The sequence below is a fragment of the Spea bombifrons genome, chromosome 4, assembly GCF_027358695.1.
Source record: "Spea bombifrons isolate aSpeBom1 chromosome 4, aSpeBom1.2.pri, whole genome shotgun sequence".
NCBI classification, from domain to species: Eukaryota; Metazoa; Chordata; class Amphibia; order Anura; family Pelobatidae; genus Spea; species Spea bombifrons.
In genome coordinates this window covers 106,205,992-106,218,533 of record NC_071090.1, presented here as the reverse complement: position 1 = coordinate 106,218,533, position 12,542 = coordinate 106,205,992, and the positions used below count along the sequence as shown (strand labels likewise).

The following is a 12,542-nucleotide window of genomic DNA, read 5'->3' as shown; positions in this document are numbered from 1 at the left end:
ATGTTAAGGGTATATATATGTATGTATGTATATATATGTATGTATGTATGTATATATATATATGTATGTATGTATATATGTATGTTTAGTATATGTAAGCTTTAGTATGTTAGCTGTTTTTTTTCTATTTGCTATCATGCAGCAGCGTCCACTAGGGGGCGATAACAGACAAGCACCATGGATTTTATAGAATAAAAAATGTATCATTTTTATAATTGTGATAATAATGCTGAATACATTGTGGCACTTCAAGCACGTGTGCATCAACGTACAAATGGGCAAAAAAAAAAGAGAATTTGCCCATTTTTTCCTGCTGTAAAAACTCAGACTTTAATCAGACCTTGGTCTCGTCTCAGATTTAGAATCTATTTTTTGCCTATTGCATGTTTAAATTCCCTCACTGTATTAGCCTCTTCCACTTCTGCTGAGAGGCTGTTCCATTTATCTACCACCCTCGTTGCATTCCATCTAAGCCCCTGCCTCTCTATTGTTAGATTATGATCTCTTTTTGTAACATTCCTCCTCTTTTGGAATAAACGTCCCTTCTGTATTTTGTTAAATCTCTTCATGTATTTAAATGTTTCTATCCCATCCTTTCTCTCTTCTCCCCTCCAAGTCGGACATGTTGGGTTTAGGGCCAAAGATGGTACTTCTACATTTGATCAATCGTGGTAAACAGCTATTCTGAGTGTCCTTGAAATATTTTTTGTAAATGCCGGAAATTTAAGATAATCAATTTAGATTTGAAAATGTAATCCACGGAATGGAATGGCTCTGTCTTAATACCCCCGGTGGACTCTCTGGCTAATGAAAGTCTATGGAGGGAGGACTTCGTTAGCTTTGTCATAAAGCATCAGCTCAGTGTGTCACCCAAAATATCACATGACTGACAATAATGGCAGCAGATAAAGGGAGTTTATTGGAGTAAAATCACATAAAACCAGGTTTCTGTCGATGCCGACCTTTTGAGGGACTTTCTCTTTAATGGGACTTTTTTCCAGAAAAAATGATCGTCTTGTCACCCTATAGAAAGTGGCGGCTGCATGTCGATAGGTAACCATTAACCCATAACAATTTATTACCCAGCAGCAGGTAATGCAGTGCTAGAATGCGGCCCTCCCATGATGCATTGCAAGTTCACAATATGGCGGCGCCCATTGCCGTCCCCAGTTGCCTTGGCAACATGCGGCTCTTGCTGGAGCGTATGTGTAGGCCGCGGAGTTTACGCTCTTTCCTGGGCTCCGTACGCACTATTCTTGCGGCTTCTCTGTCCTCCACTTCTCTTCCCGAAGCCCTGATCGCCCCGGCTTCTAACTCGGTAGCCAGCCGCCTCTCCCCAGGCCTGAGCCTGCGCCCTGAATTTATAACCCCAGCCGAGGAGGAGGCCCTGTGCTCGGAACTAGAGCCTGTGCTGCGGAGAAAGCGTTATGAAAGCGGTCATTGGGATGAGGTCAGGCTCTGGGGGGTTAATATTGATACCCCAGCCTCCGGGGGGCGCAAAACGTGTAATATTACAGTAGAAGCAGCTTATATCCTGAAGGATGCCCTTGAAGGGTTAATACATATACACCTCCAAAGCCTGTTTTATCCATTGTGATTTAATAATGAAGCCGGTTATTTACATTAACGGGGACCTAGCTGATACATAAGATACGTTATCATACACTATCACATCTATTTAACGCGCTCAATGTATTTATTCTCATAGCCCCCATATTGAACCCTTGTGTTATTCCTCCCCGCTACATCACTGGTATCTTGATTCACGTCTTTTTGCCCCCCTTTATGCAGGCTATCCATGGATTCCGGGAGACAGAGCGCCTGCACTGGTCGCCAGAGGGCTCGGCGGTGCTGCAGAGGGTGAGGGACGCCGCTTTCCCGCCCGGGGAGTCTCACCTGTCGCTCGTCCACGTCCTGGACCTGAAGAAAGAGGGATACATCAAGCCGCACGTCGACAGCGTCAAGGTGAGAAAATGCAAACCAAAACTTTACGTTTTTTGGGTTTTACTGTTTTTTTTTTTATTATTATTATTTTTTTACATATTTAGTACCAAATTATATATATTGGTTTTCTACAGGGGGAATTGCTGGTTTCATTCGATACCGTACATTGCATGTAAATTTAGAGACAAACTTAAGATTTTGTAGCGCTTATATTAAAAGGTGGGTGAAATAATAATAAAACATTAATTTAAAAAAAAATAGGATTTCTTCTGAGGAATGGCTCATTTTTCTGAGCAAATACACAGTTCATACACGGCGATAGCGCACATGCATAATTTTTTCAGGATTTGGAGTGCCAATATGCTCTTTTACACACTTTATTATTATTATTTTTTATATTTTTTTTTAACAATTTTGACATGGAGCAATACTTTATTTTTTGGGGTTTTTATAAACATTTTTTTTGTATAGGGTATAATTTTTTTTATTATAATTTTATTTTTATAACAATTGTGACATGGTTTAACAAGGGGTTTTTTTGTGGTTTTTTTTTGTTGGCTCTCTTCTGGGAGTAGTACAAGTCACTTTGTTTTTACTTTTTTTACACCAAAAAGAATTGCAACATCATTAGAGAATATTTTAGGGTCTTTTTCTTTTTTCTTTTTTCTTTTTTTTTTTTACCCCAAGGATCTCTTTTAACTAGCGGGTGCCCCTGAAGGTATTGGTGACGTCATAGAGGCCCCGCTTGTACTGACGGCCGATACCCATGAGCCTTGATCCTATAAACGGAGGACATTCTGTGCCCCCCCCATCTGTCGGTGCCGTCTGATGACGCGATGTGATGGGTTTAATTTGCCTCCATCTTTGCGGTAGCGGCCGGTGCGGATTGTAATGTATATCTCTCTTTTTTCCGTTCTAGTTCTGCGGCAGCACTATTGCCGGGATCTGCCTCCTCTCCGGTAGCGTCATGCGTCTGGTGTCTGTGGAGAACCCCGAGGATCGAGCGGACCTGCTGCTCCCAAGACGCTGCCTGTATGTTCTCAGGTAAGCCGTGTGCTTTTTTGGGAAGTGGGACCCTTTATTTGAAAATACTAGGGAATGCGGGCTTAGTTAATAATAATAATAAGCATTGTGCGTCTCTGCCGCTAGATCCGAGGTAAGTGTTTGGCTGCAGTAGTAGTAGTTACAGTGTCGGTTATGATGTTGTGTGTCTTCACTTTTTATTGTTATCGTGTCATTTTATTCAAAGTCCTTTTTGATTTCGCGCGGGGGAAGATTTGTATTCCTCCCTCCTGGCCGTGGTAATGAAGTGCTTTTAACTAAGGGAAGGTTCTTCTTCGGTTGGAGTCCGTAAGCCACCCAGACTCTTTGAAATATGCAGAGTTCCGGAAATAGAATACTCAGGACTTTGGAATTCCAGAATCCAGTCTAGACCATTTTTAATACGAATAACCATACTTTTGTTACTTGTAAATTTAAAGCAAGCAATTTAAACTTAGAAGGCCACGATAAGCATAAATCCCAACAGTCCTGATTTTCAGGCACAGTCCTGCTGTCCCGGTTAGCTGCTCCACTGTCCCTCTCTTGCTGGCCGTGGGACGTATGAGAGATCTCTGATCTCCTTCGTAGCCCACGAAGCTGTAAAATCAATCACAGTCCTCCGTTACAGCTCCCCACATGGAGTCCTTGTGATCCTCTGAAGCTAAGTGCGGCGCTGTTGCTTTTCGGGTAAGGTGGGCGACCACAACTTTAACCCTAACCACTGTTAGTATCGACAGGGCCCACTTCCAGCACTGGCCCTGCCCCATGCCACTTTTTGCTGTACCCCCTACGGTTGTGCTGGTGGCTCTGAGTTAACAAATACCACCTCCGGTATATCTTGAAGTTCTGAGATTCTGCTTCACTAACCCTTTATTCCCTGGGGCTCTTGCCCCTTTTTTTAAAAAAAAATATTATTTTTTATTAAGTGCTAACATATTCTGCAGCGCTGTCCAATCTGAATATGGAGTGGTTAACAAATAACAAGAATACTTTTACACATACAGATAACGGGGGGTTGAGGGCCTGGCAAGAATGATGGTCTTATGGTGGCCCGGCTCGTGAGCTTACAATCTAAAAAATGAATCCACCATAACCTGAATTTTAATGGTGTCCCATTAGTTAAAATTAATGCAGATTTTTTAACTCCTTGAGTGCTTAACAGCGCCTTTCCCGTTTTGCAGCGGGGCGGTACGCTATGACTTCACACACGAAATCCTACGGGACGAAGAATCGTTCTTCAATGGCCAGCGGGTCCAACGTGAGCGTCGCATCTCTGTCATTTGCAGAAACCTCCCTGTGAGTTGACAGTACCGCATGGACTGGTGTAAGGGATGGGAGGAATTATATCATCCTTGTTGCTTAAAGTTACGTCCCTCAGCTAGTTCACCTGCTCTAAGTGCAACATATTGGGTTTAGTTAATTTAAAGAATTGTAAAGTTAAAGAATGTACTGGAAAGTATTTTTAAAAATATATATTTAATAATCTCATTCTTAACACTGCCTTAATTAGTCTTATTTTCCTTCTTATGTGAATGTATGTGTGAATGAATGAATAAATAAATAAATATATTGTACAATACATTGTTTTTGTAAGGACTGATGCTCTTTATCCTGTGAAATTTCTAATTGCCCCTGGTACAAAATCTCAGCTAAAATCCTTCTTTGATGGCATTTTTAAGGGTACCCAGAAACCCACCTTTGAAAATTGGTAATGAAATTATCTCTGTGCAGGAATGTAAAAAAAGTAATAAATAAAAAAAATTAAAAGCTTGTATGTTTTTGTAACCTATGACCATACATGTAAAGCATAATACAGAGAAGGGGTAGCATGTTATAAAACTGCTTTCCAGGATTTATAACGGAGCCATGAGTTCTCCATGCACCCCCACTCAATGTTAATAAGACCAAGGCATTCTAATACTCTGGAACTAGAGCAGTGCCCTGTATGTTAAAGCGGCTCTGTCATGGCATTTATCAATAAAGTAAAAACAACCTGTATTTTGAGTTAATTGGTTTAAACGCTGTTAAATAATAAATAATTTCACACTTGGCTAAATTGTTTCTGCTTGTTAGGGGGCTTTAAAGAGCTATGAAATAATCAGCTTTTCAGAAACAGGGGCAGCGGGAAATCTCACCTTAGCAGTAGAGACAGGGAACCGCCGCAGGCTGGGTTACATCAGATCCACTAAGCCTGCCCCGATGAGCTGCCAGGCGTACAACCCAAACCCGCTTTATCCTTCCCAATTCCGGTCATGTTCATTACGCAAATTCGTTTACAGGTTTGACAAAACATTTACTTTTATTATTCAGATTTTCATTGCAAGATAATAAATAAATAACTTATTTTATAAATAAAGACTTTTTTTTCTCTACAAAAATGGAATAGCGTAATATGAATGATACAGGGGATATTTATATATGTTAATATATATTAAAAAAAATCAGACTTTTTCTTCTTCCTATTTTCGTGAACCCGTTCTTTGCAAAAACCCACAGGATATCCCTGGATTAACCCATCGCTTGCTTTGCGTAGCCTTTTAATGCATTACACAGCCCGGGGTTAACCTAGAGAAGATCGTATATAATGGAATTCTTTCCTTGACTATACGGTATGACCTATACTGCTTAAAACTGCAATCTGCTAGTGATTTATGGATCTCCTGCGTCATTTCCATACTAACTCCATCCTTGCTAGAAGCCTATAGACACTTTAGACTCTTCTTCTTCCATTAGAGACCTCAGGTGCATACTGCCTATGTCTTGCTATTTAAAAAAGCTTTTTACTTTCAAAAGCCTAATCCCAGCTGATACTCAGTAGTTAAGTAAGTTTTACAAAAGCCTCTAAATTTGTAACCCAGCTCCCATATATCTCCCTGCATCGCCGATCCCAGGGCGGCTATCTGTACTATCGCCTGCAGATGTTACATTGCGTGTATTTGTAGTTCTGTCCCTCTGTCGCTTGCCCCAGCTGTTTGGTGTCCGCGCAGCTCCTGTAGCTCAGCCCACGCAGCCGCAGGCCGCCGCGGACAGCTGCTCCACCGTGTGCCACCGGTGCCTGTCGTCCAGGAACGCCACGTCTTCGAAATGCGTTGGGCGACAGCATGGTCCTCCAAAGATTTTGTCCTCCACAAGGGACGGGTGGTCGCTCTTTTGAAGAAGCCTTGAAAGCGTCAGGTCGTGGTTGTTTCGTGATCTGGGGCATCCACCACCGCAGTACTTGAAGAGGACACTCTCCTCGGAGTCGTACCCAAGCCCCAAGTCACCAACGCGGAGCAGTAGCGTCTTCAGCCGGCACTCCCTTTCATCTATACGCGGTCGCCCCAGTTGCAGCGGCCGCCTCTTCACTCTCGATCTGGGTTCGCCTCCGTTTGTCGAAGAGAAACGCCCGGAATCTGCAGCAATACGCAAGCAGAGGAGAGAGACTTTATTAATAGGTTTTCCAGACCAATATACGTGTTAAATTTAAATGGTAAATAAGTTGGTTAATACCTTAAAATATAGCATCGGTTTAGACTGGAAGTACGGCCAGCAATCTAGCAAGGCATGCCTATACCTACACTCAACATCGCGGCTGATTGTAAGCACTGACACTGCAAGGACTTTGAGCGAATGATCTCTTCCCCGTTGCTCGTAGATCATGTTGCTTAAAGGGAAACTCCCTGCTTAAAGAATTCTAGTTTTTGCTCCATAAAATAATGTTTTTAGACAGCTGCTGATCAGCCATTTGTATGAGTTCTACTAGACAAACTCCCCCAACTCCTTATCATACTACCTGTGGGAAAACGGTAGAATGACTCGGTCTTAATCCCCCAGGTGGACACTCTGACTAATAAAAGTCTATGGGGGAACAGATTTCACTAGCATTGCCATAAACCACCAGCTTAGTGTGGTGTTTGAGCAGGGAAAGTCATCCAAAATAGCAACGGCGGCCACCAGGTCTGAAGATAAAGGGAGTTTATTGAGGCAAAATGAGATTAAACCCGGTCAAATACAGCATTGGGGTTATGCTCAGGGCAAAAAATATTTTTCCATGGGACTTTCCCTTTAAGTACTTACAGCGAGTTACAGCATCTATTTTAATTTCCCGACTCTTGCTCGTTATGACTTAGTGTCAGCAACATTATAAGTTTAATTACATGGACATAATACAAGTGCTATTCAAATATTCATTATATATATATATATATATATAATGTGTGTATATTTTGTATTGTTAATAGATATATTTTAAACATTTTCTTAAACTCCTGATCTCTCTCTTTTACATGTAAAAACTGGCCTCCCGGGGGGATATACCCGGGCCTTTGACACCCAAAGGGTTAACCCTGTGTTGCAGGCTAGATGTTCCTCCATCCCATTTGATAAAACTACAAAGAAATGCCTGTATGTGATAAGGACCAGACCTCGCCTATCACAGATGCCAAACCAGTTCTGTTGTCTGATCGTCTTATGGCAGAGCAAAAAATGTCAATCCAAAAGCGGCTTGCGTTACATATAGCCGACTTCCCCCAAATTCCCTAATAATAAAATAATAATATAATATACAAAATGAACATCAATTATTAAAAGATAAGAATTTAGAATTCTCAGGACACTAATCACCTTGCCATTGCATATACGTATGAATTATAGAAAAGGCAAAAAAAACACCCAAAACAAACTAGTTAATGCCTATTAACTAAAAAAGAAAAATAAGAATATGAATTTTAGAAGTGTATTATTTGAATAATACTTGGAATATGAAAGTTTAAAAAAAAAAGCATTGGGGAAATGGTTAATGATCTAGACTTTCCATCAGATCTTTAGATATTTGAGTTGATCGTTTCTTTTTCCTCGGCAGTCTAAATGGATCGGAGGATCTGTAACAAAAAACACTTGCCCCTATCCCCCAATTCCTGCTTTTTAACTTATTATAGAAGACAACTTACCTTGGTGGGAACCCAGTCTACTTCGCACGACCTCATATGCCCTATTGGTTTCAAGAGCCATTGATGCTGCCTTCCCAAGTAGCGTTAAAAGTAGGGTTGCCCAAAGCTGCCCGGCGCACCTCATTCTGTCGCTTCTCAGGCTTTTTCCCGGTCTGCACAGGGTTTCTCAAGTCCCCCAAATATATACCCATCGGCGGGGTTGGGTTAACCATCCATATGCCAAATGTTTCCGTTTCAGACACGTGGTGGTGGTGGGGGGGGGACGTTTGGAAAACCACAGAAGGATATCTTAAATCTTGAAGCATCCACCCACCTTTCGCAGAGTAAAATTTATATACGCGGAGCATATTTCTGTACCTTGAGCAGATTTTTGGTTCTCTGACCTATAGATGTTAGCGACTGAGCACAAACATATCAATCATTCAAGGCAACTTTTTTTCTCTTTAGATCTTTTTAGATCACGTTAGCAGATGAGATGGATACTAGCGCGCTTGGCTCTCCGGCGGCGACTGACAGGGATATTACCGCGCGCCCAAAAGAACGACGCTACCACCTCACAAAGGGTTAAAAATGGGGGGATTTGTGTGTGTGAATCAGAACCAAATTCCTTCTCTGATTGTACACAGATCCCCAGCCGGAATACCTAGAATAGGGGAAGTATTAGGCTTTGGTCTTCATGCTAGTCACGGAAGGAGCACAGCCCTCTACGCCAAGCGCCCACGCACACTTAACACCCAATACTTCTAAGACGACAGTCGGACGCAGTTAGATGATCGGGGAGATGGGTCAGAGCTTCCCCCCCGCCTTTATTCGCTTACTTACAGACATCCCTTAATGCTTTTTTTATCTGGGAGAAGGATCAAACACGCGTCTGGGAGAGATAATACATCTCCATTCCACCAAATCCATATGGTGTGATATATGTATGCTCCAGTAGGCGTTAATGCTCATTGGGTATATTGCACGCGTGGTGCTTGATGCAATGGGGTATTTATATTGCAAGTTTGGCCCTTTAAACGACATTGTGACATGACTTATTATAAGCTTGGTTTACTGTACTGCTCTTCTTTCTACCGCAGGGCCTAAGGGCAGGTGTGGACCTTGGAGGTAGTCCTCTGAAGGTCCCATAGTGCCTGAAATGTGTATGAATGATGATTAATCTAGTCGTAATCTAGACACTCTTTTCAAAGCCAATTAACTCTTCCATTGGCGGTCATGGAAAAATGGGACCCTATGTGATATTTAGCTTAATATCTTCGTTGACTGGAATACAAGGTAATGTTAGGTTGAGCTGGTTATCAACTGGGTGGTCGCCTGCCAGAGGGTGGCCATTGTGTCCTATCACTTCTTAGATAGGATACATGCTATCCATGCATTTAATTTTAGGTAAGATGTAACAAGAAAATATTAAACGTGTGGGGCCAACAAGAAAAGGGCATAGAAGATAAAATGACAGAGAAGGAGAAACCTCCCTTCCAGCTTTGCTCCAGATTGAGCTGGGCTGTGCATGTCTTGGAGCTCTGCTGACTTTTGGTGATGCAAATACGGCCAACTTACTGGCCATAAGGACCTGCTTGGTTGACTTTGGCTCATATCTTGCCTACCAAAGCACAAAGACTTGACTATAGGAGCTCGAGCATCTAAATACTTTTCTTAGATGCACCAAGGTGAGCCTCTTCAAAGAACAAAGAGGGCAGAATTCACGTGTGATATCATCAGAGCCGTACGCTTCGATGAGTATCTGCATGAGACGAATGCCTACTGGTCCAGATGATGGTCGAATGCCTACCGGTCCAGATGATGGTACGCGGTATATTTAAAGGTTCCAGAATATCATCTGGTTGGATCCTAACTATCACTGAACCTAAAGCAACCACATGGACGCCACAGTTATGGGAGGTGGGTTAAAACAATCACTTTGCCAAGCACTATTACAAAATACGTCTTCCTCCTGACCAACCTTTACGATGTTCCCATTAAAATGTCTGTGACCTGTTACAGATATCGTTTTCAGTTGGTTTCAATGAATCTTCTCTGAGTCACTAATCTCAAGTCTGGAAACTCATTATCTCGTATTCTGTGTCTGGAATACACAAGTAAGTAACATCTGCTTGAGGCTTGACAGCTGGACACCATGGTCAAGTGTACCACCTCGCAGACGCACGCAAAGAGACACCTAGGTTTAATGATAACATAAACATTTGGTCTTGTTTCCCTTCTAGGGTATCTGCGATTCCTGGTTCCTTTCCCGGCGCCAAACGTCTCCCCTCCTCATGAGCCTATTTTATTTTTAGCAGCATCTCGAAATCTGGAGGCAACATCCGTCTCTCCCCAGCGCATTCCAGTCTAACCAGTGAAACCTGCTGTAAGCGCGCCAGCCACGTTCGGAATGCAAAAGGAATTCCTCTAAATCAGAATGTGGCATCTTCGGCATGTCTGTGTCTGAGGCAAACACGGAGGAGCAGAAGGATAGGGAAGAAACGCAGGCAGGGACCCCTACGTTCAAAATGGCGTAGGGGGCTGGGGTTTGGTGGCATCTTGGGGTGTAGAATCCATTCCTCCCATTGCCCTGTGAAAACGTGGGTTTATTCACTAAGCTTTATGTAACAAACCTGAGAGAAAGCCTTTTCAATTCAAGGATTCAGCATTTTAGTCGCCCTATGCAAGTATAATGTTCAGTTGACATTGTTGGTGCTGGTACTGGTCCTTTCACCGGTGCAATCTGGAGTAAATCGGTTCCGTTCACTTCTCTTGGTTCCCACACCCATAGATTTACAGCACAGAGTGGACCAATCAGCAGGAACATTTTATTAGTTGCTATGGCGATAAGACCACTTTCAGACCTTCGCACTGCTTTGTAGAGATAAAGCCCACAGGTTGCAGTAGACCTACGGCCGCGCCTCTACATCGCGACATGAAACATTGAGAAACGTTTTGTGATAACGTGGAAGCCATTCTAGAATGTCCCGTTTTCTGTGTGGGACGAGACTATGGCGCTATGGAAAATGAACAGAAAAACATAAGGGATAAAAGAAAATAAGCGACGATTTGGCACCAGAAAGAGATCGGGATGTTTACTATAATTCAGACCATAAAAAAATATCACAGAAATGCAGAGATTTTGTAATTCCTGAAAGAAAAAGAAAACCCATAAATCAGATTGTGGTGGAGACACAGACGGAGGAATTAAGAGGATCTGCGAGCCAGAGACGCACCTGGGACAAAGCAATGAATTATTGGAATGGAAAGGCGAGGGCCGAGACGGACAGGACAATAGAGATCAGGGGAGACAATGTACAAAAGGAACGTGAGGGATGAGGAGCGAAGACAAAGCAACGTTCCAAAGACGACAATGGAGGAAGAAGACTGAAAAGTGATCCTGACGGAAAGTTATGGAATACGGTCTTATCACCATAGCAACCAACAGAACAGTCCATTCACCAGGAGCACTCCATTGGTTGCTATTTTTTTAAACGTTGCACCAGAATCACTTTCTATACGTTACCCTCATTTAACCAATTTTCTGATTCGCAAGGCTTCTCGTCTTCTTCGTTAACTTAACGGGATGACCTCCCTTTTTGGAGGGATTGGACATAATTATCTCAAAGTTTAAAGCTGCTGCTCTAACTACACGCCAAAAACAGCATTAGAAACATCATTCTTTCCCCAAAAATGTGGCCCGATTCATGATTTGTCGGGAATGGTAACCATGTGACACAAAAGCAGGTGCCCATAGGTCGTTGCCGTAGAATTATTTTTTTTTTATGTTTCTTTGTTGCTTCCATGTGGTTAAGCATTATTCAGCAGAAAGAATAAAAATGGCATCTGCTAAGGTTTAACATCCAAGTTCCATGGGACTCCAGGTTGGTCTCTTCAATCTCAGGGAAGGGGAGCGGAGTTTAATTAGTGCAGGAATTCTTTAGTTATTGGACTTCTTTACATAAAGAAGGAAGTGTAAGCAGTAAGCGTACTTCTTGCACATGCTCAGTAGCACTTCCATTCTAGCCAATGGGAGCTGAGCTCTCAATTAAATCAAACGGAGTAGCAGGAGCCACCAATAGCATGCATAGAATTGGCGGCTGCTATTCACGTCAACTTGAACGGAGGGAGAATTAGCGATATGGAACATATGATTACCCACAGATTTTAATATAGACAGCTGCGGGGGGAGGGGAGTACACGAGACAGAAGTCTATTTTTCTAACCAAGAAACCTGCGCCTATTTAAAATCCATCCAGAATGGACTCCAATATACAGTTAACACGAACATTTGGCTGGAGTAGACCTTTAGGAAGCCAGATCGGAATTCGGAAACAACCTAGTAGAACACGGCAGACATTGTAGCGAATGACAAAAGAATGAAAACACTTTTAACCATGAAACAGAGCAGGAACAGTTACCAGGATGAAGAGGTAGAAGAGTCAGAGAAGACACCAGCCCAACCTTCAAGGGTTTGCCACAAGATGCCACCAACCCCATAAGGGCAAGGATACAACTACTACATATCGTGTAGACTTCAGGAACAAGTTCTCACGAACAGATAAGGAGAAGATTAACCTGCATAAGAGCAACGCGAGGAGAAAGGAAGGAGCTGCGCGTATCCAAAGCATGACATCTCATCTGAGAAAC

The 12,542-nt window shown here is 42.5% G+C and overlaps 2 protein-coding genes across 2 annotated transcripts; one reads left to right on the top strand and one right to left on the bottom strand.

Annotated features, from left to right (window-relative positions):
• Positions 1 to 1,144: 1,144 nt before the first annotated feature.
• On the top strand, positions 1,145 to 4,578 carry ALKBH7 (alkB homolog 7). Its single transcript, XM_053463134.1, has 4 exons — positions 1,145 to 1,450; positions 1,792 to 1,965; positions 2,864 to 2,988; positions 4,167 to 4,578. Exons 1-4 carry the CDS (start codon positions 1,145 to 1,147, stop codon positions 4,288 to 4,290), a joined length of 729 nt encoding a protein of 242 aa, XP_053319109.1. The 3' UTR covers positions 4,291 to 4,578.
• Positions 4,579 to 5,784: 1,206 nt separating this feature from the next.
• Positions 5,785 to 7,974, bottom strand: PSPN (persephin). The gene is made up of 2 exons (XM_053463871.1): positions 7,914 to 7,974; positions 5,785 to 6,377 (listed from the first exon to the last, which is right to left on the bottom strand). The coding sequence occupies exons 1-2, from the start codon at positions 7,972 to 7,974 to the stop codon at positions 5,983 to 5,985; spliced, it is 456 nt and encodes a 151-aa protein (XP_053319846.1). The 3' UTR covers positions 5,785 to 5,982.
• Between the last annotated feature and the right edge of the window lie 4,568 nt (positions 7,975 to 12,542).

What these genes read in the sequence shown, in the direction of transcription:
- ALKBH7 (XM_053463134.1), top strand. Translation starts at nt 1,145, where the DNA reads ATGGCGGCGCCCATTGCCGTCCCCAGTTGCCTTGGCAACATGCGGCTC. An exon ending in AAAGCGGTCATTGGGATGAG is followed by an intron (nt 1,451 to 1,791) that starts GTCAGGCTCTGG and finishes CCCTTTATGCAG; the next exon opens with GCTATCCATGGATTCCGGGA. An exon ending in CGCACGTCGACAGCGTCAAG is followed by an intron (nt 1,966 to 2,863) that starts GTGAGAAAATGC and finishes TTTCCGTTCTAG; the next exon opens with TTCTGCGGCAGCACTATTGC.
- PSPN (XM_053463871.1), bottom strand. Translation starts at nt 7,974, where the DNA reads ATGGCTCTTGAAACCAATAGGGCATATGAGGTCGTGCGAAGTAGACTG. An exon ending in TAGACTGGGTTCCCACCAAG is followed by an intron (nt 6,378 to 7,913) that starts GTAAGTTGTCTT and finishes GTATTGCTGCAG; the next exon opens with ATTCCGGGCGTTTCTCTTCG.